The sequence below is a fragment of the Gracilinanus agilis genome, chromosome 2 (assembly GCF_016433145.1).
Source record: "Gracilinanus agilis isolate LMUSP501 chromosome 2, AgileGrace, whole genome shotgun sequence".
NCBI lineage: Eukaryota > Metazoa > Chordata > Mammalia > Didelphimorphia > Didelphidae > Gracilinanus > Gracilinanus agilis.
Window position 1 is genome coordinate 133312418 of NC_058131.1, and position 27507 is coordinate 133339924.

General features: G+C 34.9%; 1 protein-coding gene across 1 annotated transcript in view; it reads left to right on the forward strand.

The window, feature by feature from the left end:
- SPTLC3 (serine palmitoyltransferase long chain base subunit 3) overlaps positions 1-27180 on the forward strand; it is a 233573-nt gene extending 206393 nt beyond the window's left edge. The window contains exons 10-12 of the mRNA XM_044660720.1: positions 6381-6516; positions 22204-22333; positions 27067-27180. Coding sequence (XP_044516655.1) covers positions 6381-6516; positions 22204-22333; positions 27067-27180 — 380 coding nt within the window. The remainder of the gene's footprint in view (positions 1-6380; positions 6517-22203; positions 22334-27066) is intronic.
- Positions 27181-27507: the final 327 nt, after the last annotated feature.

A 27507-nucleotide genomic window follows, 5' to 3' on the forward strand; every position in this document is an offset into this window, starting at 1 on the left:
TCCCCTAAGAACCTACCCTTTGGTCAAATGTATAGTTGCCTTTCTTTGCCTATGGTTTAACTGGTCATAGAACCACATCTCCTAATTAAAGTGATCTTACCGGTGATACCATGAAAAAAAGGAAACATAAACTATTGAAGTCAAAGTTCTCAGAAGTGATAAAGTGTGGGACATGGCAACATCAAATGGCCCTCATGCCACTAAACAGGGATTTATTTGCATGCCTTCTTTGACCTAAATGCTATGGTTTGCTTACCAATGCATAAAGAATGATGGGTGCTAATGATACTAAGCACCATTTAATAATGGACCTCAAAGTACTATCTAAATATGGCTATTCTCATTCATTCTAGATGAGGAAATTTTAATAGGAATAGATGATTCCCCCAGCTCTCCAAGTCTGGAAATATGTTTTAAATTTTAAAGAGTGAGCAATATAGTGACTGAAAAGAACTGTAACTTATCCAACTTCCTGAAAAATCTTTCATAGGAGTCATTCATAGTAACCTACATGAGAAAACATCATAACCACAAAGTGTTATAAAACCCTGTCTGCTGTACTAATCTGACTGGTTCAAGGATAGGAAACAAAAGACAGAAATAAAACACAAAGTTCTTAAAAGAAAAATATGTTGGAAATTGGTATTTGGATCTGTTTGGTCAAGTCACTGAATGATATGAGTAAAAAGGTGAAATTAGCTGCTGACACAGATATATTTAGTTTAATTAAGAATAAAAAGACAGAAGGAGCTATTTAAGTAGTAGGGCAATATGATGAAAGATTGGACCTTATGGACAAGTGCAAAAATGATACCACTGAGAAGCAATTTAGATCATTCATAAAACTTTCAAGTTATGAATTCACTGTAGTCTTTTAGGGGAAACATTGAGGCATCATAAGAAGAGCCTGATGGAGTCATCTGCTCATTGTGCAGGGGTAATCAACAAAAAGCACAAATTGTGAAGGCAACTCACCATATGGCAAACATTCCAATGTCGATACTGTAAATATCTCAGTGCATTAGTTTTGATTATCATATTCAGTTTTCTCCTCATAGCTCCTCATTCAATCACTATACTTTTTTTTATGAACTACTTTCTCCTTATCTCCTTAGTCCCTCATTATCTTATACATATGTAGAACATTAATCATAGAATATTTTACTAAAAAGCAGAAAGAAGTATTGCTACTTTTTGGTCTTTCTCCTTGGCAGATGTGTTATTCTTCATATTTATGCAAGTTTCTAGGGTCACAACATGTTGCAAACGTATTCTTTTTCAAGAACCACTGTGGCTGCATCTATGCAACAAAATTTATCCAGATGTTTCTGAAGCTCTCCAGATTCTTTACTCGTGTCCATCCTTCACATCCGGATTGTTTTTCATTTGCTTGAATCTTTCCTTCCATAGGGAAGGAGTAGAAAAGGAAATGTATACTTTAAGAAGATCTACACATCTGAATCAATCTCTTTTCTTAAAAAGGAATTTTTGCCTTGTGGGCCAAAAGTAAGTCCAATGACAAATACAAATTGATTTCTCCAATGACATAAACTTTATTATTTTCTTGTCTAAATGCAAATCCAATGAAATGCTGCTAATGTAGAATAATGCAGCTAAGCTGGTTGAAGTAGAAAAATTCCATATATTGCACTTCAGAAACCAATGTTCACCTAAATAGATGAAATATACTGAAGAACCAAGTGTATTGATTAGCAGAATGGGCACACCAGGAAAAATGTAATTTTTCCCTATTTCCATAGCCAATGCCAGCTTCCTTTACTTTGTCTTGGAATAATATAGCCATCTCACTCTTTAACTAATCCTCTATATATGTGTAAATCACTCCCAGCTACCCTAGATAGTATAATGCTGGTAGTTCAAACTCTCGACAACAAATTTTTCATTCCTTCAAAAATAACAAGATAGCAATTATTTACTATTTTCAAATCATGATACTGAGTGAATCAGAGGACCATCCAGTGGAATCTAAATAATGTATAGCATATTCATAGCAAGAAACCAATAATCTTATTCTATTGTGCATGGTTTATAATCCATAAGTAACATTATCCTAAACTTTCAGGATCTCATTCATTCTACAAGAGAGCTCAACTGGAGTACACCCAGTTAAGCATGACAGATGTGGTGAAGGGATTTTTTTTACTTCATTTTTATTTATTTAATAAAATTTCTTCCCAAGCATATCAGCCCCTCCTTCCCTTCCCTGTATCAAATGATCTATCACCTGAAAAAAAAGATATAGGTACAGATATATAAATTGTGTCTTTTCTGTTTTTATTTTTCAGTTCATTCTCTGGAGGTGTACATTCACAAGTTATTCCTAAAATAATTCCATAGCTGTATGTAATGTTCCCTAGGTTCTACTCATTTCACTCCATTACTTCATGTAGATCAATGATTCCCAAAGTGGGTGCTACCACCCCCTGGTGGGTGCTGCAGCAATCCAGGAAAGCGGTGATGGCCACAGGTGCATTTATCTTTCTTATTAATTTCTATTAAAATTTTTAAAAAATTAATTTCCAGGAGGCTAAGTAATATTTTTTCTGTAAAGGGAGCAGTAGGCCAAAAAAGTTTGGGAACCACTGATGTAGATCTTTCCACATTTTTTAAAAATTAATCTGCTCATCATTTCTTACAGTACAATAATATTCCATCATATCATATGCCACAATTTGTCCAGCCATTTCTCAACTGATGACTATCCCTTCAATTTCCAGTTCTTTGCCAATACAAAGAGAGCTTATAAATCTCTTGGAATATATAGGTTCTTTCCTTTTTCCCTGATCTCCTTGGGAAATAGACACAGCCACAGTATTGCTGAGTCTAAGGGTTTACACAGTTTTATAACTCTCTGGGCATAATACCAAATTACTCTCCAAAATGATTATATCAGTCTAAAGTTCCATGAACAGAGTATTAGTGTCCCCATTTTTTCCACATCCCCTCTTACATTTGTCATTTTGGTGTGAGATGATATCTCAGAGTTGTTTTGATTTGCATTTCTCTATTTGGTAGTAATTTAGAACATTTTTTCATATACCTAAATATGGCTTTGATTTCTTCATCCAAAAACTGTCTGTTTCTGTCTTTTGCCCATTTATCAACTGTGGATGGCCCTCATTCTTATAAATTTGGCAAAGTTCTTGGTAAGGGAATTTTTAAACCATGCAACATAAGAAGTAGATGAAGGAAACTGGGATTTTTAACATAGAGAAAAGGAGACTTACCAGGACCATAACAACTTTCTTCAAATACTTAAATGGTCCCCAAATGGAAAAAATATTAAGCTTACTTTGTATAATTTTAGAGAGCAATAAGTAGCATTTATTTAACACTTTAAAATTTGCAGAACTTTGTGTATTTTTCTCACTTGAGTCTCATAATAATTCTAATTTTGAAGGTCCTACGGTACTCACTGTGCTCATTTTACTAATAGTAAATACCTTTTATAGAGGGTAAGTGATGTATAGCAGGTAGGATTTAAATTTAGGTCTTCCTGACTCTTAAGTCTAGCAGTCTTATCTTTTATGCACTTAAGTTTCAGAATTGGAAAAGACATCAGAGGCCAAAGTGAACTCATATAAGGATATCATGCAAATACCCAGCAAACAGTCTTTTATTTGAAGTCTTTCATTGAAGAACTCTTTCTTCAATGGAAAAGAATTTTTTTTATTTCAAGCCCATCTTTTTCTTATAACTTCCTTTTATTTGCAGATTTTATGTTGATACAATATCCTTTAAAATTTTAATTTTTAAAAATGTTTTCAGTTATATGTAGAAACAATTTCTGAAAATTATTTTCTAACATTTTAGGATTCAGATTTTCTTCCTCCCTTTCTTTCTCCCCTCCCTGAGGTGTCAAATAATCTGATATAGGTTATACCAGTGCTTTCATGCAATATATATTTCCATACTATTTATACTATGACAGAAGACACATCACACATTCAATTAAAAAAAAATCTCACAAAGGAAATAAAGTGGAAGATGGTATGCTCTGATCTTCAACCAGACTCCAACAGTTCTTTCTTAAGCTGTGAACAGTATTTTTACTAATGAATCCTTTGCGGATATCATGGGAACTTGCTTGGCTGATATAGGTTAGTACTTCACAGTTGATCATCCTATAATATTTCTGTTATTTGTATCCCATTATTCTCCTGGTTCTTCTCATTTCACTTTGCATCCCTTCAAATAAGTATTTCCAGGTTTTTTTGAACTCATTCTGTTCATCATTTCTCATGGTATAATAGTTTTCCATTACAACCATATACCACAACTTGTTCAACCATTCCCCAAGTGATGGGTACCTCCTCAGGTTCCAATTCTTTGCCACCACAAAAAGAGCTGCTAAAAATGTTTTTGTACGACAAGGTCCTATTCTCTTAATTCTGATCTCTTTGGGATATAGACTTAGCAGTGGTATTGCTAAGTCAAAGGGTATATGGGTTCAATTCCATATTGTTTGTGTCAGTTCATGGTTCAAACAAGAGTGTATTCATGTCCCAATCCTCCTATATCCCTTCCAAGATTTGTCATTTTCTTTTTTTGGTCATGTTAGCCAATCTAATAGGTGTGAGATGGTATCTCAGAGTTATTTTAATTTACATTTCTCTAATCAATAGTGATTTGAGAACTGCCTATTCATATCATTTGACCATTTTTCTATTAGGGAAGGCTTTGTATTCTTATAAATTTGACTCCGTTTTTGTGTGTATATATATATATATATGTGCATATATATGTATGTATGTATATGTATATGTATATATATATGTATATGTATATGAGAAATGAAGTCTTTGTCAAAAATACTTGATATAATTTTTTTCCAAATTTGTTTTTTCCCCTACTAATCTTGGTTGCCTTGGTTTTGTTTGTATAAAACCTTTTTTTAATTTAATGTAATAAAAATCATCCATTTCATTTTTCATAATTTTCTCTATGTCTTGTAAGGTCATAAGTCTTACAAGTAAACTTTTCCATTTTTCCTTAATTTGTTTAGGGTGTCACCCTTTATTTCTATATCAAGTATCCATTTTGGCCTTATCTTAGTTTATTGTGTGAGATGTTGGTTTAAGCTTAGTTTCTGCCATACTATTTTCCAGTTCTTCAGCAGTTTTTGTCAAATAGTGAGTTATTTCCCCAAAATCTTATATCTTTGGGTTTATCAAACAATAAGTTACCAGAGCCATTAACTACCATGTGTTTATTACCTAACCTATTCCACTGATCCACTATTCTATTTCTTAGCTAGTACAAGATTGTTTTGATGACTACCGTTTTATAATATAGTTTGAAATATGGTATAGTTAGGCTGCCTTCCTTCATATTTTGTTTCTTGATTCCTTTGATATTCTTGACCTTTTATTCTTCCAGATGAATTCTGTTATTTTTTTCTAGCTCTATGAAATATTTTTGAGTAGTTTGATTAGTATGGTAATGAAGAGATAAATTAATTTAGGTAGGATTGTCATTATTATTATATTAGCTCAGGCTCTCCATGACCAATTAATGTTTCTCCAATTGTGTAGGTCTGACTTTATTTGTATGAAAAATGTTTTGTAATTATGTTTATATAGTAGCTCAGTTTGTTAGTTATACACCCTGGTATTTTATATTATCTAGAGTTATTTCAAAAGGAATTTCCTTTTCTACCTCTTGTTATTAAATTTGTTTTTGGCAAATAGAAATGCTGATGATTTGTGTGGGTTTATTTTTATTCTATAACTTTGCTAAAGTTGTTAAGCATTTTTGGTTGATGCTCCTGGATGTTACGATAAAAATGGAGGACCCAGCTGTAGTTTTACCTTTACCTCTCTCACACACATATGCTATCATTTTGAGTATTAATGCATAAGGAACTTCTCTTGGGTCCTGACTAGAATCAGAGATGGAGGTGAAGGAGAATTAATCTAGAAATGTTTGGCACATTAGCCAAGTCCCATTGAAAAGTCATTATCTTGCTATTATCTCACAGGCAAATGAGCTATGTACATACCCATAGCATTATATTCCCCTCTTCTGCTTCAGCAGCTTCAACACCTGCTAAGAGGAGCAGGCACCTGTTTTCTACTGCATCTTCTTTCTCCTAAAACAGAAGCAGCACCTGTAGTAACAAGAATACTCCCCTTCTAAAAATACCACCATAAAATAAGGTGAGAGCCAGAGAAGTCAGAAGCTTGCTCTAACCCTGAGGTTTTACTGTCCTGAATTTTGCCTAGCCCCTAAACAATAGGTAAAGCTCCCATAAACACTGATATGGTTCCAAACTGCTATGACTTTTCCTTACTTTTCTTGACAATTAACCATCATCATGTTAATTGAATGAATTGATTTCATGTTTATCTTTCTTACAGGAATACAGAGAATCCGGCAACTTGCACAAAATACAAAATACTTCAGGAAAAGATTGAATGAAATGGGTTTCATTATTTATGGCAATGAAGAGTCACCTGTTATTCCCCTGCTCCTTTATATGCCAAGTAAAGTAGCGTAAGTATTAAAGTACCTTTCAAAGTAACATATAAATGCTGAGATATAGTAAAATAATGCTGTCTTTGAATCACATTATCTCAGTACGGGACTGTATGCTTCAAGTGAAATAACATAAATTTATAAGTTACTTTATGTACAAACTACCAAGAGTCAAATGAGTATTTCCTGATTATCCACTAATAGTTATATCAAAAGCAAAACTAGTAATACACTAGGAAGAGGAAGCCTCAAACTCTATATCCATTTGTCCAAAATTTATAAGCTGCATAACCTTGAGCAATTCATTTTGATACTTACAAATATTAAGAAGGAGCTCTCATGAGTTAATCTTTAAGTGAAGTAGCTGAGCATGATTAAAAATACTAAAGCAAACATCTACAGACAGAAACTGAAGCAATATTATATGGGAGTAGTCTATAGACCACTTGGACAAAAAGAAGTTTAGGAAATCAATCATGAACCTGGCATAGTTGCTTGTTCTAAAATGTTTTTAGAGTTCTATGGCCCTTCAAAGTTGTCTTTATAATATTTTTGTCTTTCTATAAATTATCCTCCTTACACTATTTACTTCACCATGTATCAGTTCATATAGGTCTTCCCAGTTTCCTCTGAAACTATCTATATTATCATTTATTATGGTTCAATAATATTCCATTACATTAAGGTATCATAATTTGTTTGGCCATTATTATATCAGTGAGTACTCCCTTAGTGTTTGGTTTTTGACTACTACAAAATGAGTTACTATGTTTTTATAGATATGGTCCTCTTCCTTTTCTCTTGTGATCTTGTGATTCTCTTGTGATTTTCATATAGTTTCAAAATGCTTTCCAAAATGACTATACCAATTCATAGTTCTACTAATAGCATAATAGAACATTTATTTTCCAATTGTCCCAACAAAATTAATCAATTTCCTCTTGTCATCTTTGCCAATCTGATGAGAGGTAGAACTTCAGAGCTGCTTTAATTTTAATTTCTCTAATTACTAGTGATTTGAATCACTTTGTTGATAGCTTGAATTTCATTCTTTGAAAATGCCTATTCTATCATTTAATTTGCATAAATTTGCAACCGTTTTTGTATATTTTGAATATAAAATCTTTTTATGCAAAAATTTTTCTCACTTTCCTATTGCCCTTCTAGTTTTAACTGCAATAGTTGAAGTTATATAAAAGGGTTTTTTAAAATTTTGTATAATCAAAATTGTCTAATTTATCTCTTTAATTCATCATGAACTCTTCCTATGGGCCAAGATAGAAAGACAACATCTTCCTTGGTCCTCCAATTTGTTTTAAGATGCCACTTCTTATATTTATAACATGTATCAAATTGAAGCTTATCTTAAGTTTTGAGATATTGTTTTCTAAATGGTATGTGATTTGAGATGCTGGTCTAAGACTAATTTTGACAGACCCTAAGCAAATCATTTGATTCCAATTGCCTAGCCCTTTCTGTTCTTCTGCCTTACAACCAAAACTTAGTGTCATCATTTCAGGGAAAATCATCGCACATAATCAGGGTGTACAAGTAGAAATCTATACAAACAAGGAAAAGATGAAAGATGGTAGGACCGGCTAACTCTTCATCCTTACTGTCATCTGAACTGTTTAAAGTAGTGATTGGCAAACTTTTTAAAAGAGGGGGCCAAAGGAAAGGAAATTCTCATCTGTCAGTCTGTTTCTGAGGCAACTCCTGTGAAGTTTAATTGTATTGTATCCTACTCACTGTATTCGTCAGATTAGGGATAATGTCAAGCATCCAGATAGAACATTTCAGGGGGCCGCATCGGGCCTGTGGGCTGTAGTTTGCCCATCACTGTGTTAAAGGAAAAGAAGAAGGAGGAGTAGAAGGAAGAGGGGGAGGAAGAAGAGGAGGAGGAAGAGGGGGAGGAGGAGGAGGAGGGAGAAAGTTGAGTATAGAAACATTTCATTCAACAAGGAAATAAGAAAGAAAGGGGAGAAGAGGAGAGAATCAGGTATGTCAGATTACAGGAGTAATTAGTCCTCAGAAAAACAAAGGATTATAAAATATTTATAGCTCTTTTTGAAGTGGAAAATAATAGGATTCTGAGGGTTGCCCATAAACTGGGAAATGGCAAATTACAATACATGAGTGTGATGGAATACTGTTGTGGTGTAAGAAATGATTACAGGAGAATGGTCTCGAAGAAACCTGGAAAAACTTATATGAACTGATGCAGAGTTAATGGAGCCAGAACAATTTATGTAATGACAACAACATAGTGAAGGCAAACAACAAAAAAATGAGTTTTTGTGGTTGTTGATCAGTCATTTCTGTTGTGACCAATTCTTCCTTACCTCATTTGGGGTTTTCTTGGCAAGGATACTGGAATGGCATGCCATTTCCTTCTCCAACAAATTTTCCAGATGAGGAAACTGAAACAAGCAGGGTTAATTAACTTGCCCAGGGTCACACAGCTAGTATGTGTCCAAGGCTGGATTTGAACTCAGGTCTTCTTGACTCCAATCCTGATGCTTTATCTACTGTACTATATAACTGCCCCTACAAAAATGATAGCTAATAAAATTAATTTACAGGCTTATTGTTATAATGATCATAATCAAATGTCATTCAACCTTTCCCTATGCTTGACAATTCCTAACCTAAATTTGACTTCACTCTAATCCTCTAATCTAATCTAAACGTCTATCCTCATTTCTTCCCAGGATATCACTGATACATGAACTATATTCTTCTCCATTCTTTATCTCAACTCTTTGGTAAACTGGTCACAGTCTACACTACTGGTGTCAAACTCAAATTGAAATAGGAGGGGGCAGCTGGGTAGCTCAGTGGATTGAGAACCAGGCCTAGAGATGGGAGGTCCTAGGTTCAAATCTGACCTCAGACACTTCCCAGCTGTGTAACCCTGGGCAAGTCACTTGACCCCCATTGCCTACTCTTACCACTCTTCTGCCTGGGAACCATTACACAGCATTGACTCTAAGACGGAAGGTAAGGGTTTAAGAAAAAAATTCAAATGGGAGCCAGTAAACTTTACAGGGAGCCATATGATGACTTAGAAAGCCTCATGTTAATATTATTTATCTTCTACTGAATATTTTTTGTGTTAGTTACATTTTTATCTAATTGAGGCCACACTTAGGAATACTACAGGTTTTGAGGCCGTGAGTTTGACACTTTTACTCTATACCAGTGATGACAAACCTTTTAGAGATGGAGTGCCAGGCCCCATCCCCACCCCCCAGAACAACTGCCATGCTTGCCCTCCAGAGACCCTGTACCATACCCTTCCCCCCCACCAAATGCCAGGTGTGCCCTGCCCGCCCCACCCCACACAAGGAATGGAGGAAGCATTCTACTGGGCTGCTGGGCAAAGAATTGATGTGAAAAAAAGTCATCAGGCACAGTGGAGAGGGAGGTTGCCTTCTGTCTTTCTAGTAACAAACTTGTGGGGTGGATGGGGGAGTGAGCAGCCACACGCCCACAGAGAGTGCTCTGCATGCCACCTTTGGCACCCATGCCATAGGTTCACCATCACTGCTCTATACTATCTACTCTATTTGGATCACTTATCCCCTTTACTTCTTGTAGAAGTGTCACTCCCACTATCCACCACCTTTGCTCCCATTCATAAACTGCTGAATGGAGAAAGAGAAATCACAAAAACATTTTTTTTATTTTATATAATATTGAGTAGGCTCTCATTGGAAGGCAATGTTTTATAACTCCTTAATCAATTCACTAGTCCATTCACCAGAGCAGCTATGTCAAACCTTTTTATCCTTCAAGATTCCCATGGCAGCCCCTTCCAGATCCCAGAAGACCCCATATTTCATAAAAAATGAGACCATTCTCCAAGAAATCCCTCTTCTCTTTCCCCCATCTAGCAATATTCAGGTATCTTCCCCTACAATCTCCTTCAAGTGTCTCACATGAAGAGGTAGCCCTTCTCCTTGCTAACAAGAACACCTCTCTGTGCACCTTTGATTCTGTGAAGGGTTAAATTTTGGGGTAGGAGTTTGAACAAAAGTCAGGAGAGCCATTTGGTAAAACACAAAACAGTTTATTTTTAGGAAAGTACAGATAGGAAATAGAAAGGAGGAAAGTGAGAGTAATCTCCTAATATCTTATAACTATTCCAAAGACCCCAATCCTTACTAAAATTTTCTTAAAAACTCTAAATCTATCTAACTTCGAGGGCAGCTTCTGTCAGTTTTAACTGTCAGTTAACTGACTCTTACTGGGAAATGTTACCTGTTTCATTGCCTCTTAAAGAGACAGAGGGAGAGATTAAGAAAACTCTCTTTTAACATATAAAACTCTCTTTAACATATAAAACTCAACAATTCCATTCATCGCATCATCTCCAGAAAAGGGTACCTTCTATCTTTCCTATTCTCTCATTAACCTTTAATCTCTCTCTAACTAATGGCAGTTTGTCTACCTGCTACCTATAATATCCCAATGGCTACCCTGTCCTTACTAATAAAACCACAATTGATCCAAACAGCCCCGTTAGCCATTGTTCTTTATTTCACCTTACTTTCACAAATAAATTTCTTGAGAAAACCATGAAAGGATTTTTACATAATGGGTCAATACATTAATATGTTTGCTGTTTTCAAAAATAGCTTAATTTCTTTGGTGAGAACATGATATGAAGACTATATAACTGGTGTTTTGGGATCAAAGATAGCTGACTAAGATAAGTGGTGAAGTAGTTTATAATATAGAATTAAAAGCACATTATTTCATGTGTAATTTTGAGTTCTCATCCTGTATAATTTTATGAGTAACTTTCTACTATGTAATGCAGAAAAATGATAATCTTTTTTATAGCTTTCTCAGCTAATTTTCTTAGCTTATCTAATTTTCTCACCTCAAATATAAAGATTAATTTCTTGTTCTTATTTCAGCATATATGTATAATTGTTATTGGTCCCTAAAAAATGTTTCGAAGGCTTTGCTTGATAAATCTCATTTAAAATTTGCAGTACAAAACTCTAAAGGAACGAATTCATGGCTTTCCTCTCCTATCTGATTCAAATCTTCTTTCTGAATTATGACTTGAAAGTTTCTGTAGACTGGTTAAACTTCAAGCCTAAAAAAATAGACTTAGCAACTTTTTAATGATAACATCAAGTCTGAAGCATTTTTCTCTCCTCTAAGAGGATTCATTCAGGCATTAAGTTTGCCAAATGGGATTTATCCTGCCTAACAAAAAAAAAAAAAGATTAACTTTTCAAGATTATGCCCTGTTGTCTAATGTCTGTCATTTGTACATAGATATGCAGGAGTTTAACAAACTTTAGGCTTTTCATTCCAGAATCTCTGCTGCTACTAAAAAAAAAAAAAGAGAGAGAGAGAAAGCCTAATAATTTGACATATATAGATATATCAAAAAAATCATCACAAATTATATTAGAAATATCTTAGAAACAGGAAATAGTTTGGAATTTTGGTTTTGTGTTATTTATAAACAAGTACTTTTACCTAACTTCAGTTTCCTCATCTATAACATGGAAATAATAATATTTGTGCTTTATATTCATTTTCTAAACCTTAAAAGTACTATGTGTGGACTGCTTTAAAAAGGACTTGTCTAGACTCTTAAGTAATTTCTGCAGATATAACTCCCCTCCTTTTTTTTGGTGTCTTGTATCCATGTGGATAATTCTACCTTCTTTCATCTCTTTAGTTGATTTGTCCCTGAAGTATCTGTATAGATTTACTCTTCTAAGTATAGTAACTACTCTGGGGGACATTCCACTAACTGTGTACTCCTAGAGTCCTCAAAGAGATGCTAACTACTTTTCCCCATAGGATTCTAAGGGTTTTAGGACTATTGCTCAGATATTCCCATCAAAATGCACTTATTGAAAAGTCTGAGCTAGTGGCCTCAATTAGTTTTGACTATTTGCATGTATTTTAAAATTCTTACCTTCAGGTACTTAGAATTAATACTAAAGCAGAAGAGTGATAATGGTCATACAGCTAGTAAGTGTCTGAGGTCAAATTTGAACCCAAGACCTCCTGTCTCTAAGCCTGGTTTTTAATCCTCTGAGCCACTTAGCTGCCCTCCTCAGTTAGTTTTTACAAAAGATATTCATTAAACAAGTATACTTAAGAATAGTTGATAAAAAGTATTTTCCCCTAAACATAACACCTAAAATATACTCTCCCACAAACACATGCAATATCCAAGAGAAGAGTGAGATAAAACTTAAAGCACAATAGAAGTGAAATATGTGTTTAGAGAATATATTTGTCAAGTCATTTTCTTCCTTCATTAACTCCTCCCCTAGATTCTGAAAATCTGTGACTTTCTACGGTCTATAGCTAGCATTTTTCAGTCATGAAGGGTCACAATCTCTGAGGCTACCACTGTCCTCAAGATACCTTTCACCATCCATCTGCAAATATTTCTACTACTGTAGGCCACAGAACTAGATAATACATAAACAAACAAACAAACAAATGATGGTTCTATATAGAAATGCTAGAGACTTTTGTTGATTTATTTTTTGCTGAAGGAAATACTAGAAAGATAAAGTCCATTTGAAATAATATTACAAAATGTATAAAATATCTGAGTTGACCAACAAAGACACCACTTAGAGTTTATTATAAAGAAAACTCAAAAGCACTGTTAAAAGATGCAAATAATTGAAGAGAAATTCATTGTTAATCATTAGGTTGTAGCAAAAAAAAGCAAAAATTATAACTACCAAAATTAATTTACAGATTGAGTGCTATACCAAATGGGCAAGGGATTACTTTACATGACTAGATAAATAAATAAATAAAATTTATTTAAAATAATAATGGGGTGCTGGGTAGAAAAGAATTAAAGAAATCTAACATTACCATATTTCAAAATAATCCTCTAAGCTGTTTAACATTGTTATAGATTAAAAATGTAGAACAGTGGAATAGCCTAAATAAATAATCCAAAAAGAAATGAACAAAAGAGTAGAATGTTCATTAAACTCAATTAACAAAAACTAATAAAGGAAGAACAATCTAATCCAAAGAAACTACAAGGAAAACTAGGAGACAGTTCGGCAGAAATTGGGTTTAGATTAGCCATTTTAGTCAAGTTCCAAGTAAATATGTAATCTAAAGGTAAAAAGTTTAGATTATTTTTTATTAAATAAAGGAGAAAAGAAGGAAGCAGCTCTCACATTTCACAACCATCATAGGTGGTAGAATTCTTAATTAAACAAGAGATAGAAATGATCACAAAACATAAAAATAGAAAAGTTTGATTATATAAAATTTAAAAACATTTGCATAAACAAAATTGAAGAAGCTAGCATAAGAGAAGCTATGGGGGGGGGTCTTTGTATTAAATTCTCTGCTAGAGGTTTGAAAATATAAACATATAAAGAATTGTTGCAAATCTGTAAGACAAGCAGCCATTCACCATTAGAATGGTTTGGTGGTCATAGAATATGAATAACTTTCCAAAGAAATGTAAATTATCAACAACTTATAAAAAAAGATTCATTGCTAAAAATGATAGAAATATATATTCAAGCAATGCTGAATAGAAAGTCAATATTGTCAGAGCTGTAAGAAGACAAGAATATTAATATTCTTTTGGAGATGAGGGTTTGTAAGTCAATTTAACCTTTCTGGAAATCAATTTAGAATTATGTGAGTAAGAAAGTTCAACTATTCATATCCTTTGGCACAGTGACCTCACTACCAGACATACCAGAGCCATGCTAAAGCCAGTGCAAAACAACTTTGAGTCAATTATTAAATTTTCAGTGTATTTATATCTCAAAAATCATCATACACTGTCAATCAGGATTTGATTTAGTATTTTGTTAAGAAAGTGATGGAGGGGGCAGCTGGATGGCTCAGTGGATTGAGAACCAGGCCTAGAGACACAGAAGGTCCTTGGTTCAAATCTGACCTCAGACACTTCCTAGCTGTGTGGCCCTGGGCAAGTCACTTAACCCCCATTGTCTAGCCCTTACCACTCTTCTGCCTTGGAGCCAATACACAGTAATGACTCCAAGAAGGAAGGTAAGGGTTTAAAAAAAAAAAAGGAAAAGGAAAGTGATGGAAAAAAGTTGAGTACTGCAGATTAAACTTTAAAGTATATCTTGAATTTTCAGAGAGCTGATTTTTCTTTTAGAAAAATTTTCCATGGTTACATGATTTATATTTTTACTTTCCCCTTCACCTCCTCAAACTTCCCTCCCCACCCATAGCTAACTCACATTTCCACTGGTTTTAACATGTGTCATCAATCAAGACTAATTTACATATTGTTGATAGTTGTATTGGTGTGGTCCTTTCCTGTCTACATCCCTAATCATGTCCTCATCAACCCAAGTGTTCAAGCAGTTGCTTTTCTTCTGTGTTTCCTCTCCTGTAGTTCTTCCTCTGAATGTGAGTATCATTCTTTTCCATAAATCTCTCAGAATTGTCCTGGGTCATTGCATTGCTGCAAGTACAGAAGTCCATTACCTTCAATTTTACCACAGTGTATCAGTCTCTTGTGTACAATGTTCTTCTGGCTCTGCTCCTTTCATTCTGCATCAATTCCTGGAGGTCTTTCCAGTTCACATTCCTCCAGTTTATTCCTCCTTTGAGGAATTCCTCCAGTTTATTATTCCTTTGAACACAATAGTATTCCATCACCAAGATATACCACAATTTGTTCAGCCATTCCCCAATTGAAGGACATACCCTCCTTTTCCAGTTTTTTGCCACCACAAAAAGCGCAGCTATGAATATTGTTGTACAAGTCTGTTTATCTATAATCTCTTTGGGGTACAAACCCAGCAATGGTATGGCTGGATCAAAGGGTAGGCATTCTTTTATTGCTCTTTGGGCATAATTCCAAATTTCCATCCAGAATGGTTGGATCAGTTCACAACTCCACCAGCAATGCATTAATGTCCCAATTTTGCCACGTCCCCTCCAACATTCATTACTTTCCCATGCTATCATTTTAGCCAATCTGCTAGGTGTGAGGAAATACCTCAGAGTTTATTTGATTTGCATTTCTCTAATTATTAGAGATATAGAACACTTTCTCATGTGCTTATTGATACTTTTGATTTCTTTATCTGAAAACTGCCTATTCATCCCTTGCCCATTTATCAATTGGGAAATGGCTTGATTTTTTATATAATTGATTTAGTTCCTTGTATGTTTGAGTAATTAGACCTCTGTCAGGATTTTTTGTTATATTTTTTCCCAGTTTGTTGTTTCCCTTCTGATTTTGGTTGCATTGTTTTTGTTTGTACAAAAACTTTTCAATTTAATATAATAAAAATTATTTATTTTACATTTTGTATTTTTTCTAACTCTTGCTTGGTTTAAAATCTTTCCTTTCCCAGAGATCTGACAAGTATACTATTCTATGTTCACTTAATTTACTTACAATTTCCTTCTTTATATTCAAGTCTTTTACCCATTCTGAATTTATCTTGGTGTAGGGTGTGAAATGTTGATCTAAACCTAATCTCTCCCATATTGTTTTCCTATTTTCCTAGCAGTTTTTGTCAAATAGTGGATTTTTGTCCCAAAAGTTGGGCTCTTTGGGTTTATCATACACTGTTTTGCTGACGTCACTTACCCCAAGTCTATTCCACTGATCCTCCCTTCTATCTCTTAGCCAGTACCATATTGTTTTGAGACCACTGCTTTATAGTATAGCTTAATATCTGGCACTGCTAGGCCACCTTCCTTCAAGTTTTTTTTTTTCATTATTTCCCTTGATGTTCTTGATCTTTTGTTCTTCCAAATGAACTTTGTTATAGTTTTTTCTAATTCAGTAAAAAAAGTTTTTTGGTAGTTTGATAAGTATGACACTAAATAAGTAAATTAATTTGGGTAGAATGGTCATTTTTATTATGTTAGCAGTCCTACCCATGAGCAGTAAATATTTTTCCAACTGTTTAGATCTAGTTTTAATTTTTTGGAAAGTATTTTGTAGTTGTGTCCATATAATTCCTGTGGTTTTTTTTTTTTTTTTTGGTAGCTAGATTCCTAAGTGTTTTATATTGTCTAGGGTGATTTTAAATTGTGTTTCTCTTTCTACCTCTTGCTGTGATGTGTTGGAAATATAGAAATGCTGATGATTTACATGCATTTATTTTGTATGGTAAATGTGGTTTCAATGGTAAATCTAACAGAGAGCTGATTGTTAACCATGTACCAGCACATTCCTGCATAGACTCCAAGGATATTCATGATAAAAAGAAAGATCCTAATAATATACTGGTACTTTTTTGTGATAGCAAAAGGAAAGGAAATAATGGTTCTCAATGAATAGGAAATAGCTAAACAAACTGTGGTATACAAGTAAAATGGAATGTTAGTATATCATAATAAATTAAAAATATAACGCAATCAAAGAAACATAGGAAATTCCTTTGAAGTAATTCAAAGAAATCCCAATCAAGAGAACAATATATATAATGAATATAATAATGTAAATGACAATGTCACCAAAGCAGCTAAATGGAATGATTTATAATGAACAATCTTGGTCCTAGAAATTTTTGATAAGCATGCATTCTTTCTTCCTCTCAGTACAGAGATAAGGAATAATACTGTGAAGTACAGTTTATACCATCAGATGCAATTTGGCTATTATTTGGCTTTGCATAAATGTTTTTGTTTGTCACAATAAAGAATTCAATGGCCATGGAGATTTAAACGAACATGACTCCAGTTTTAAGACAAAGACAACAATCAAAAAAAATTTTAATAGGAAAATATTTACAACTCAAGTAGTACACTGTGTAAGGATGGGACTTGTGCAAAGGGGATGGGACAAGAAGAGCCAAAGAAAGAGTGGCTGACAGTTGATGACAGTTGGTGACAGTTAAGACAAGAGTGAATTCTGGGAATTCTCTGGAGGAGGAAGGAGGAAGGGAGGACTTCGGGCAGAGGACTGAGAGAGGGAGGAAGAGAACATCTCAGCTCAAATCCAGTCATGAGGGCTTCCTGAGGATCTTTCTTTGGACATTGAAACCCTGATTCTCTGGTCAAAGATTCCATTGCTTATCACCCAGCAAGACGTCAATCATAGAGTTAGTTAGGTGTTAGTACTCCATTTTGGGAGTGATCTTTTAGGCTCCTTCTCCCATTATCCAACGCTGCTGGGAGACCCATTCTGGTCTAACTTTCAATTATAGAAAAGGATAGAAATAGGAAATAGAAATAGAAACTGAAGGAGAAGAGGTGGGGGGAGATGCTTGGGAGTGGGAACCCTAAAGTTTCCCTCCTGAGTGAGAGACTCCATAGGAATAGAGAAGAGGGCACCCCAAATCCTTCTGCCCTTCACCCCTTTCCCCAATCCCTGAACTGTGAATAATAAAAGCCATTCATTAGTCAGATAGTATTCTAGAGTGCCTGAGAGGCAACAAGGGGGAGGGGAACCACAGCTTGGTCTGGCTGTCTCCATCTTGGAGCCAGACCACCCATTGTGAAGTTGACTGACCTTGGGGTAGGATTTTGTGAACCCTGCCCTCATTCAGAATGAGATTGGGGTCCCCCATACCTCATTATATAGGGAATCCTTGCCCCCAACTCCTGTGAGATGGCACAACCATCCAGGTCACCCAGTTTCTGGATTTCTCCATATAAAAAGACATAAGCCATTCACTGCTGCAGATCTAGACAACCTAAAACAATGAATGCCTACCTTTTTTAAAAATCCATTCAAGGCCATAAAAGAATTTAAGAGAGCATTAAGGCTTTTCAATCCCACATTTTCAGACATTGAAATTCTTCTTTCTGAATTATTTACACGAGCAGAGAAAGCACAATTTATTGAGGAGACCCATATGCACAAACTTAACATCTTGGCCACAGTATTATGAAGATCTAGAATTCAACAGTCATCAAAACCTAGTATACCTAGGAAGAGCTAGGGAAGATCTTGTAGAAGCTATGAAATCCTTTGCTAAACATCATGATTCCTGGGTAAAATTCGAAAAGTTAAGGCAGGAGATAAATGAGCACTCTGCAACATATTTATATAGGATTGTTGAAGCTAGGGGAAACAATTTTGGGGTTCCAAGACTTAAATGAATCCAACTTGCAGCACATAAGGAGACAGTTTATTAAGGGCAGTTCCCTGCCAATTAGGACATACTTTAATATGCATTGTCCAGGATGGGAATCATTAAGTTTGGAAGACCTACGTAAAACTGCTGCATATGTTCACTCAGGAAATAAGAAAGCCAAGGAATCCAAAGAATCCATTAGAGAAAAAGATGATATCATAAAAGATTTAAAAGAGCAATTTAAAAAGGCTAAATCTACCATCAAACAAAAAGAATTAGAGGAAATCAAAAACCTGGCAGCCCTACACACATATAAAGCCAGACCTCAGTACCAACAACCCAGACAAACTAGCAATAACTTTAATTATAATATAAGATGTTTTCTTTGTGGGAAATCTGGGCATATAGTGAAAAATTGTTACCTCAAAGCCCAACTTAACAGCAAAACAACAAAAGAAGCAATTACAATAATACATACACAAAATTTAGATACAACACTCACAAGAGAGGAAACAAATGTGATTACAATTGTGAATCATCTAGTCAGCGTGCTCCCGACCTGCAAACTATGCAAAAATACGTAGTGCAGGGCGAAAAACCGCATTACTCCCAAGTACTGAAGGAAAACAGGATACCAGGAAATAGCCCGAGAACATAAAGGAAAGCCCAAAGGGTATGGCAATGGGAAAAGACATAAAAACCATGATATAAGAGACTTGGGCATGGAAATACACTATGGACATGGAAAAGCAAAGATTAAATATAGGGATCAGATAGAAGAAAAGAATCAAATGATCAGGGATATGATAGAAATCAAAAACAGAATTTATGGGATAAAAGACAATGATTCAAAGAGAAAGGAGCAAAATACAAATGCATTTACACCAGACTTTAAACCAAACATAAAGACTATAGCACTAACAAATGATAGGGAAATTGCAACATGCGAACTACCAGTAACAACAGATTTAAATTTAAAATCCTCAACACTTAATGATGAGAATGTTCCAGATATACAAGATCATAGCATAAAGATAGAACATACACAAAAAGATCAACTAATGACAAATCCAAATGCAACAGTTCAAGAGATAAGCTTAAATGGATGTTCTGAGCAGTTTCTCACACAGACAGGCAATGATATGAAAGAAACTGCAAAGCAACTTACAATAAAAACCATTGGGAAGGAAAGTATTATCCTTAAACAATGACACAAGCAAACCTCCAAGAGACTTGGCACATGAAAAGGTTTGCATTGACATACTAGGACATTCAAACTTAAACCCAACAGTAAAAGACTTTAATCCAAAAAATCTCTAAGAAAAACCTTGATTCAAAAACTTCCAAAGTTATAAGTTGCTGTTACTTCAGGAATGCCTCCACCTGGAGAGAACTCTAAATGCTTAAGATATAACCAAATAAAGGAATCACTCACACAGAACAATGAATCAATCCATAAAATACAGCCAAGCCAGGGTAACAATCAAGATAACAACATGTTAATGCCATACAGTCAAACAATGCTAAAAAAAAAAAAAACATCTATAGGAAGGCATCTAGCACCTTGTCTGGACCATATGTAAAAGATTTATTGGACATGGAAAAGAGTTGCACAGTGCAAGAAGGCAAGAGTAGGTTGAGTTCCACTGTCAGATACTGTACCCAAAGTCTGAGATCATGATTCTTTTTAAGAATTAAAGTATATCCCTTACTCCACTTTCATGTGCAGATGCCATAATAGGAAATAAATTGCAGCCCAGCACACATCTCTCCATTTGGGGGACCTGCAATTTTGACTTTCACAGATCATCATGTTCCAAGATCAGAACAGCTTGGCAAATTTTAATTTTTGAAAGCACATTCAAAAGGTATCAAATTCATCTCTTAAGGGTCAGGAAATTTTATTGCCATTTACAAAGGGCTAATCAACTTTCATAGCACCTATGACAGGACTTTGTATTTAGTGTGATCTTAATATTAATTGAATAATCAGTTTCAGTTCATATTTGAAAGATTATATCAGAATTACCATCTCTCTTTGTGAAAGTGGTAAACCTATCACTCAAGATGTAAATATAACCCTGGGTTGTTAAAGACTATTTTCCAACATGGCACAAACTTTAAAAGATTATGCCACATTAGACATATTTCTTCCATCCATGTTTGTCTTTATCCAAGTATCACCTTAATTATTTAAGAAAATAAATAGTCACCAGGCTGACCAAAGGTCAATTAACATTCCCAAGAAACTCCCAAAGACCATCTATTAATTTTTTTTAACTCTTACCTTCCATCTTGGAATTAATACAACTTCTAAGGCAGAAGAGCAATAAAGGTTAGGCAATTAGGGTTGTGACTTATCCAGGATCACCCATCTAGAAAATATCCGAGATCAGATTTAAACTAAGGACTTCCCAACTCCAAGCCTGACACTCTACCCATTGTGCTACATAGTTGCTCCCATTTATTAATTTTTCGAAAATTATTTTATTTTCCCATTTGCATGTTATAAAATTTTTCAACATTTGTTTTCTAAACGTTAAGATCCAAATTGTCTACCTCCCTCTATATCCTCTTGAAGTTGTTGAACAATTTGATTTGGGTTATACATGTATGATCATGTAAAACATACTTCCCTATTAGTCACTGTGGAAAGTTATGTATAAAACATAAAACACAAAATAAAAACACAAATAAACTAAAGTGGAAAATTGCGTGCTATGATCTGTATTCCAACTTCCAACAGCTCTTTCTCTGGAGATATTCTTTGTCATGAGTCCTTCAGAATTGTCCTGGATCATCGTTTTGCTGAGAAAGAGTCTTTCATAGTTGATCATCATACAATATTGCTTTTACCATGTACAATGTTCTCCTGGTTCTGCTTATTTCACTTTGCATCAGTTAATATAGGTCTCTCCAGCTTTATCTGAAAGCATTCTGCTTATCATTTCTTATAATACAACAGTATTCCTTTACCATCATATACCACAATTTGTTTAGCCACTTCCCTATTGAAGGACATTCCTTGAATTTCCAATTCTTTGTCACCACAAAAAGAGCTGTTATAAATATGTTTGTACAAGCATGTCTTTTCCTCCCTTTTTAAATCTCTTTGGAATACAGACTAATAGTGGGATTACTGGATGAAAGGGTATGCACATCTTATAGCCTTTTGGGTATATATCAAAATTGCCCTTCAAAATAGTTGGATATTCACAATTCCACAAACAATGTGTAAGTGTCCCAATTTTCTCACATCTCCAATTTATCCTTTTCCTTTACTGGCATAGCAGTCTGTCTGATAGGTGTAAAGTAGTACCTTATGGTTGTTTTAATTAGCATTTATCTAATTAAGAGTGATCTAGGACACTTTCTCAAAAAGATTATTGATAGCTTTGATTTCTTCATCTGAAACAACTCCAAACTTTTAAAGAAGGTTTTAATTTATATTGGTGGAAGAAAGGTCCACATTTATGAAAAATCAGATCTTTGGAGTCTCAAGAAATATCTTAAAGAAACTGTAAGCAAATTTCCTCCATATTTTCAAGCACTAGACACACATAGTTGTAATTCCTCAAATTCCTTTTCCTTTGTGTATAGAGTTGTATTATTTCTAATTCTCTCTTTTTGTTTTGTTTCTCCCCTTCTTGCACAGTGCATTTTCAAGAAAACTACTAAAAAGAAAAATTGGTACTGTAGTGGTGGGCTTTCCAGCCACTCCGTTAGTAGAAGCTCGGGCTCGATTTTGTATGTCATCATCACATACTCAGGAAATGCTAGACAGGGTAAGTTCTCAGGAAGTGTTTTACTATAGTCTTTGGGGTCCTGTGGCCCAGAAAGCTCTGCTACTTCAGTATCCAAAGGAATTTAATTGTTTTACAATTGAAGCTTTCTAGGTCTTTGCTGAATGACTTGGGATGGGAGGGAGGAGACAAATTAAAGTAGTAGACAAAATCTAAGGCTATGACTAAAAGTTACTCAGCCATTTGATAAATTCACTAAGTTGGGGGAAGGGGAGAGGAATCAGCCAATTCAATGAGAAACTCAATTAAGTTGTCAATATTTTGACATGGCCATGATGATAATCTTTAAATATGTCAAAAACAGATACAATTTTTTGTTTTGCTTGGCCCAAAAAAACAGAACTGGAAGCAATGAAATTCAAGAAGGGCAAGTTTTTGTTCGATGGAAGGAAAACCTTCCTTAAAATTAGTACTATCCAAAAGTGTAATGAGATGCTTTGAGATGCCTCATCCACACTACCAATACCCTAGACCTTGGGTATCTTCAATTGAAGGTTGGATGCAGGCTGAATGACCTTAGCCTTCCCTTTAGAAAAACTGTAAAACAGATTCTTGGTTGGGTACAAGCTAATTGAGATTCTCTTTAAGATACTTTCAAATTCTAAGGTTTATACTTTTGTAATTTTTACAGATAACATTGATTTAACAGGGCATAATTAGGTGTGTCTTATAGTTGTTAAAAAAATGAACCCATCATAATAACAGAACAATAAGTAACCCATTTAGATAACAGATATACCAAAACCATCTAGTTTTAAGTGATATGAAAATAAATTCAAATTTGGCCTTCTTTCTCAACTATTTTTTTAAACCCTTGTACTTCGGTGTATTGTCTCATAGGTGGAAGATTGGTAAGGGTGGGAAATGGGGGTCAAGTGACTTGCCCAGAGTCACACAGCTGGGAAGTGGCTGAGGCCAGCTTTGAACCTAGGACCTCCTGTCTCTAGGCCTGGCTCTCACTCCACTGAGCTACCCAGCTGCCCCCTTTCTCAACTATTTTAGTCTTTCCTGTGTAAGTCATAGCAGAAGAATATGATACATCATCCAATTTGAAGAAATAAAACTGGAATTTATACCTAATAACCTATGCATAGATCCTCTATTCTAGGCTCTCGTCTCACTACACTCTCTCTGTCTCAGGGATTTCATCAGCTCCCATAGGGTTCAATTATCACCTCTATGCATGCAACTTCAAAATCTATAAATCCAGCCCCCATTTCTCTCCAAAGTTCCTGGGCCATATCACCAAATCACCTACCCCACCTCCCTTTGGATATTGTCTAAGCATCTCAAACTCAACATGCCCCCAAACAGAACTCATTATTTCCCCTCTCTGTTACCCATCTTCACAATCTCAAAATCAGCTAGTCTCTTCACTCTCCCTTATGTTCATATCCAACCAATTACCAAGATTCATTAAATCTATTTCTACAACATATTATATAATATATGTATAATATATGTATTCCCAAAAGGTCCACATCAGCTATTAATATTAATTATTAATATACTATATTATTATATTAATATTATTAGATTAGATTAATATAATAGCCTCTTAATCTATCTACCTCTCTTCTCTCCTCTCCAAACCATTGTCTACACTACAAACTGATATTCCTAAAGCATAGGTCTGACGACATCACTCTCCCATTAAAAAAAGATTCAGTGTCTCTCTATTATGTCTAGGATAATGGCATTGAAATACCTTCATAACCTAGCACTAATCTATCTTTCCAGATGGTTTCATATAATTCTCCTTCACTTGATCTATTACTTCAGCCAAACTGGCTCAACTCGATATTTTTTGTACACAAAATTCTATCTCTCAACTCATACCTCACTTCCACCTCTTTGAATATATTGCTCTCTTTAAGACTCATTCCAAATACCATCAGCTTACAGTAGGTCTTTTTAATGACCACAATTTTTAGTGCTTCCCAATATACTTACACGAATACAAAAAAAATTTTTATCATATTTAGTTTTTATGTATTTAATATTTATACATATACATATATCTTTGTGTCTTTATATCCCAGTACCTAGGAGCCTGCCTTGTACACAGCAGCAACTTAATAAATTCTTGTTGAATTAAATTACACTAGAATTTGAGGTATATATAAATTTCCTGACCTATACCAACACATACACCTTAATTGCAATGCTAGTTCTGACTAAAGTCTTCATTTTGTTTATTATAAGATGAACTGTTAGCATTTTGCTTTGCATATAGAAGGTTCTTAAAAATGCTTGTTGACTATCAAACCTTTTGACTATCATTACATTTACAGCTTTAATTACTTTCCAGAAAAACAAGCATACCTGAGAGGCATCATTTAGCCCAGTGGTTCCCAAACTTTTTTGGCCTACTACCTCCTTTCCAGCCCCCTGGAAATTATTTTTTTTAATTTTAATAGCAATTAATAGGAAAGATAAATGTGCCTGTGGCCATCACCGCTCCTCTGGATCGCTGCAGCACCCACCAGGGGGAATCAATGATTTAGCCTATCTTTTTTCCTTCAGCTAAGACAACATCTAAAACTTTGCGATTTTTAAAGGTCTGCAAGAAGGAGATTCCATGAATAGAATCCATCAAATTATGGTCCTGTTCCCCCACCCCATCCATTCTAACTTTAACGACTCAAATTATTTATAATTCTATATTTAGCCTAAATTAAATCCTTCGTGAAATAGCTTAGAATCTTTTCTTCTTAACATTTTTCTCATGAGAATGCTGATGTAGGTAGTAGTACAAGTATTGCTATCCCAGCTTTCCAGAATCATTTAAATTCAGGAAGCACTTATTAAGCATCTACATACAAAGCCACTGCACTAAATTCTGGAGATACTGTAAGAATTAAAATTTAGTTATTTTATCTATATGTTAAAATATGTGGCCGCCAGGAATCAACAATTCAGGTTGATTCCGTAATTAAATCAGACCCAAGTCAGCATCGGGTTGAGGAGTTTATTTACAATCAGGAAGGTAAAGTAGGGATAAGGAGAAGAGGGAGGTTAGAAATCTAAATAAATGAAGCTGTAAGCCACAAGGCCCAACAGCCAGATAGGCAGAGTTAGAATTGGCCCAGCTAGGCCAAGGAAGCCAGCCTAACTTACCCATGTGACAATACAGGAGTGTAAGCTGTCTGTGGTCTCAGGAGATGCTTCTTCCTCCAGTTCCAGACGGCAACTGCCCCACAGGAAGTTCCCTCACTTACTTAAAGAGATCGTGTCTTTCATCACTTCCTGTGGTCCACCTCTAATTCAAATGGACAAATGGCAGTTTCTACATTGATTTGGACTGCCCAAAGGGCAGTCCCTTATTCTTGATTTGTTACTTATTGTCACGTGTGGGTAACTCGTCTCCCCTCCCCACTAAGGGAGGTGGGAGTGACATCATTAGCATGCCTGGGTTGAGTAGATTCTTGACTATTAATGGGATCAAGCTAATTCTATTTACACAATACCCACCCCTACCAAAACAAAAATAACAACAACAACCCTGCCATCAAAAAACCTTACTCTTTAATGGGAAAATGTAGCATATAAAGTAAAAGTAAATACAAAATAACTTGAGGAGAGAAAGCACTAATGAATGAAACTGTTAATGAACCTCTATAGTTATATCATACTTAAGACTTTTTAAAGCACTTTCCCAACTTTTACCTCATTAGATGACAGCAGTCCTTTAAGTAACTAAGACAGGTATTATTTCAGAGATGAGGAAACGAGGTCTCAGAGAAAATAGATTTTTCAGATGAAAATACTTTGAAAACCTTGAAACACCATACAATTGTCACATCTGTTTGTCTCTAGCAGTAATAATTTATCAGAGTAGGGATTCCCATTTCTACTGTCTTTGTAGAACTAGAGAGTCTTAAAGATAAGGCCAAGAGACAACCTGATTCATTGACTGTTGATTAAGAGGCTAGTAGAAAATTATTTTTCATGTGGAAGAACACTACCACTTCCAAAAATCACTTAATATTTGTAACCATAAGCTTCCTCGTCTTTAAAGTAGGATACTAGACAATGGGATAGACATATAAGGCTGGCAGGAGGCAAATATTGTCCCATCTTTTTTAAAAGAGAAGAAAATAGAGTATACAAACTAGAACAAGTACATTTTACTTCAACCCCATTACTCATTCCCACACAATCCAGATTCAAAACAGTACAAATCAGTTAATCATTTCTGGTTGGTGGGTAAAGGGAAGAGGGAAGAGGAGAGTCAAGAAATGGTTTATAGAAGGAGACACATGAGATGAGTTTTGGAGGATAAGTAGGATTTTGAGGATGTAAAGAGATCAAATCAACAACTTAAAAGTTAATAAGAGGGGCAGCTGGGTAGCTCAGTGGATTGAGAGCCAGGCCTAGAGATGGGAGGTCCTAGGTTCAAATCCGGCCTCAGACACTTCCCAGCTGTGTGACCCTGGGCAAGTCACTTGACCCCCATTGCCTACCCTTACCAATCTTCCACCTATAAATCAATACACAGAAGTTAAGGGTTTAAAATTAAAAAAAAAAGTGAATAAGACTGGGTTAAAAAATTACAAAATAGTACTCTTTTTATTTAAAATTGAATACCATGCAACCAATACTATAGGTATATCCTATTTGGTATTTGCTATTTACATGTTCTCCTAAGGAGAGAACACCCCAAATCAATGTGATGATAAATGACAAAATGTACTCTAATATTCTCATTGCAGGTCTTGAAAGAGATTGATGACTTAGGTGATCTTCTGAACCTGAAATGCTCAAGGCACAAAAAGTCAGCTCATCCTGAACTACACAGTGAAACAAGCTTTGAACTTGAAGATTAAGTTTCGAGGTTGAAGAAAATAAAGACTTTGCCAAAAAGACTTCCCTCCTTGCCTCAAAAGGAATATAAATGTATTTCTTTTCTTTCTTAGAACAATTTTTATTTCTTGAGTAACTAACTCAATTGAGGAAAGCACTGCTGTTGAAGTTTTACTGTATCTAACTTGTCTTCAACTCCAATAGAAGTTGAAATATGGTTCCTGATTTAGGTTTCTCCTCTCCCAATGTTTCCCAAAGAAAAACACTACTTAGTATATTTTTGATGGCAAAGAGCCTGGGTCTCTTTTGCTACTGTGCAGACTCATTGGTTCAGTGCCTTTCGCGGCAAC